Source organism: Micropterus dolomieu, unplaced genomic scaffold, assembly GCF_021292245.1.
Source record: "Micropterus dolomieu isolate WLL.071019.BEF.003 ecotype Adirondacks unplaced genomic scaffold, ASM2129224v1 contig_8373, whole genome shotgun sequence".
NCBI classification, from domain to species: Eukaryota; Metazoa; Chordata; class Actinopteri; order Centrarchiformes; family Centrarchidae; genus Micropterus; species Micropterus dolomieu.
This window is the reverse complement of record NW_025737359.1, coordinates 1-950: the sequence shown is the minus strand read 5'-3', so window position 1 is coordinate 950 and position 950 is coordinate 1. Positions and strand designations below refer to the sequence as shown.

At 43.4% G+C, this 950-nt stretch overlaps 1 protein-coding gene across 1 annotated transcript; it reads right to left on the bottom strand.

Annotated features, from left to right (window-relative positions):
* Positions 1-5: 5 nt before the first annotated feature.
* LOC123965061 (saxiphilin-like) lies at positions 6-946 on the bottom strand (the record flags this gene model as incomplete). Its single annotated transcript, XM_046041643.1, has 4 exons — positions 6-136; positions 318-423; positions 535-668; positions 847-946. Coding segments are annotated over 4 exons (471 nt in total), but the record flags the coding sequence as incomplete, so codon positions are not given.
* Between the last annotated feature and the right edge of the window lie 4 nt (positions 947-950).

Below are 950 nucleotides of genomic sequence, written 5' to 3'. Positions count from 1 at the left end.
ACCTGTCTAGGTGTGTACTGTCCATTAGCATCACATTGGGGTACATAGGCTCCAGCTATAGGACGTCCTTCTGAACTTGTAGTCTGAACACTGTCTCTGTTGTGCTCACAGTGAGTTTTAGGACGCTCTGGTTCATCTAGAGAAAATGAACAATTTTACATAACACAAAAATTATTATAGCAAATCTCAAGTCGCGGGTCTGGGCAATCTTGCCTAAAATCCATTTCAGCCCTGGTGAGTTTTTATGCTTCACAGTCTGGCCTGTTGGACCTCAACGTGCTTCATTAAATATACCATAAATATTTATGCAGCCTCACCTGGTCTGTCACAGTCTACACGTGGTGTTCCAGGTGGAGTCCTGGTTCCTCTTCTCTCCTGTCCCGTACCGTCCACACACCAACAATGTCCAGTGGAACCGTGGCACTGTAATATATATAACAATTATAAACAATATTATCAATAATAAGACAATTAACCACAAAAACGAGGAAAACACAAAAAACAACTCTGTTTGCAGAGAAATCACAGTTTTACCTGTCTAGGAGTGTACTGTCCATTAGCATCACATTGGGGTACATAGGCTCCAGCTATAGGATGTCCTTCTGAACTTGTAGTCTGTGCTCTGTCTCTGTTGTGCTCACAGTGAGTTTTAGGACGCTCTGGTTCATCTGGAAAACATTTACAAGTTTACACGAGTTATGAAGAAACACACATATTGGTTGTAGCTAATCTCAAGTCGCAATGTTGCCTAAAATCAGCCCTGGTGAGTTTTTATGCTTCACAGTCTGGCCTGTTGGACCTCAACGTGCTTCATTAAATATACCATAAATATTTATGCAGCCTCACCTGGTCTGTCACAGTCTACACGTGGTGTTCCAGGTGGAGTCCTGGTTCCTCTTCTCTCCTGTCCCCTACCGTCCACACACCAACAATGTCCAGTGGAACCGTGG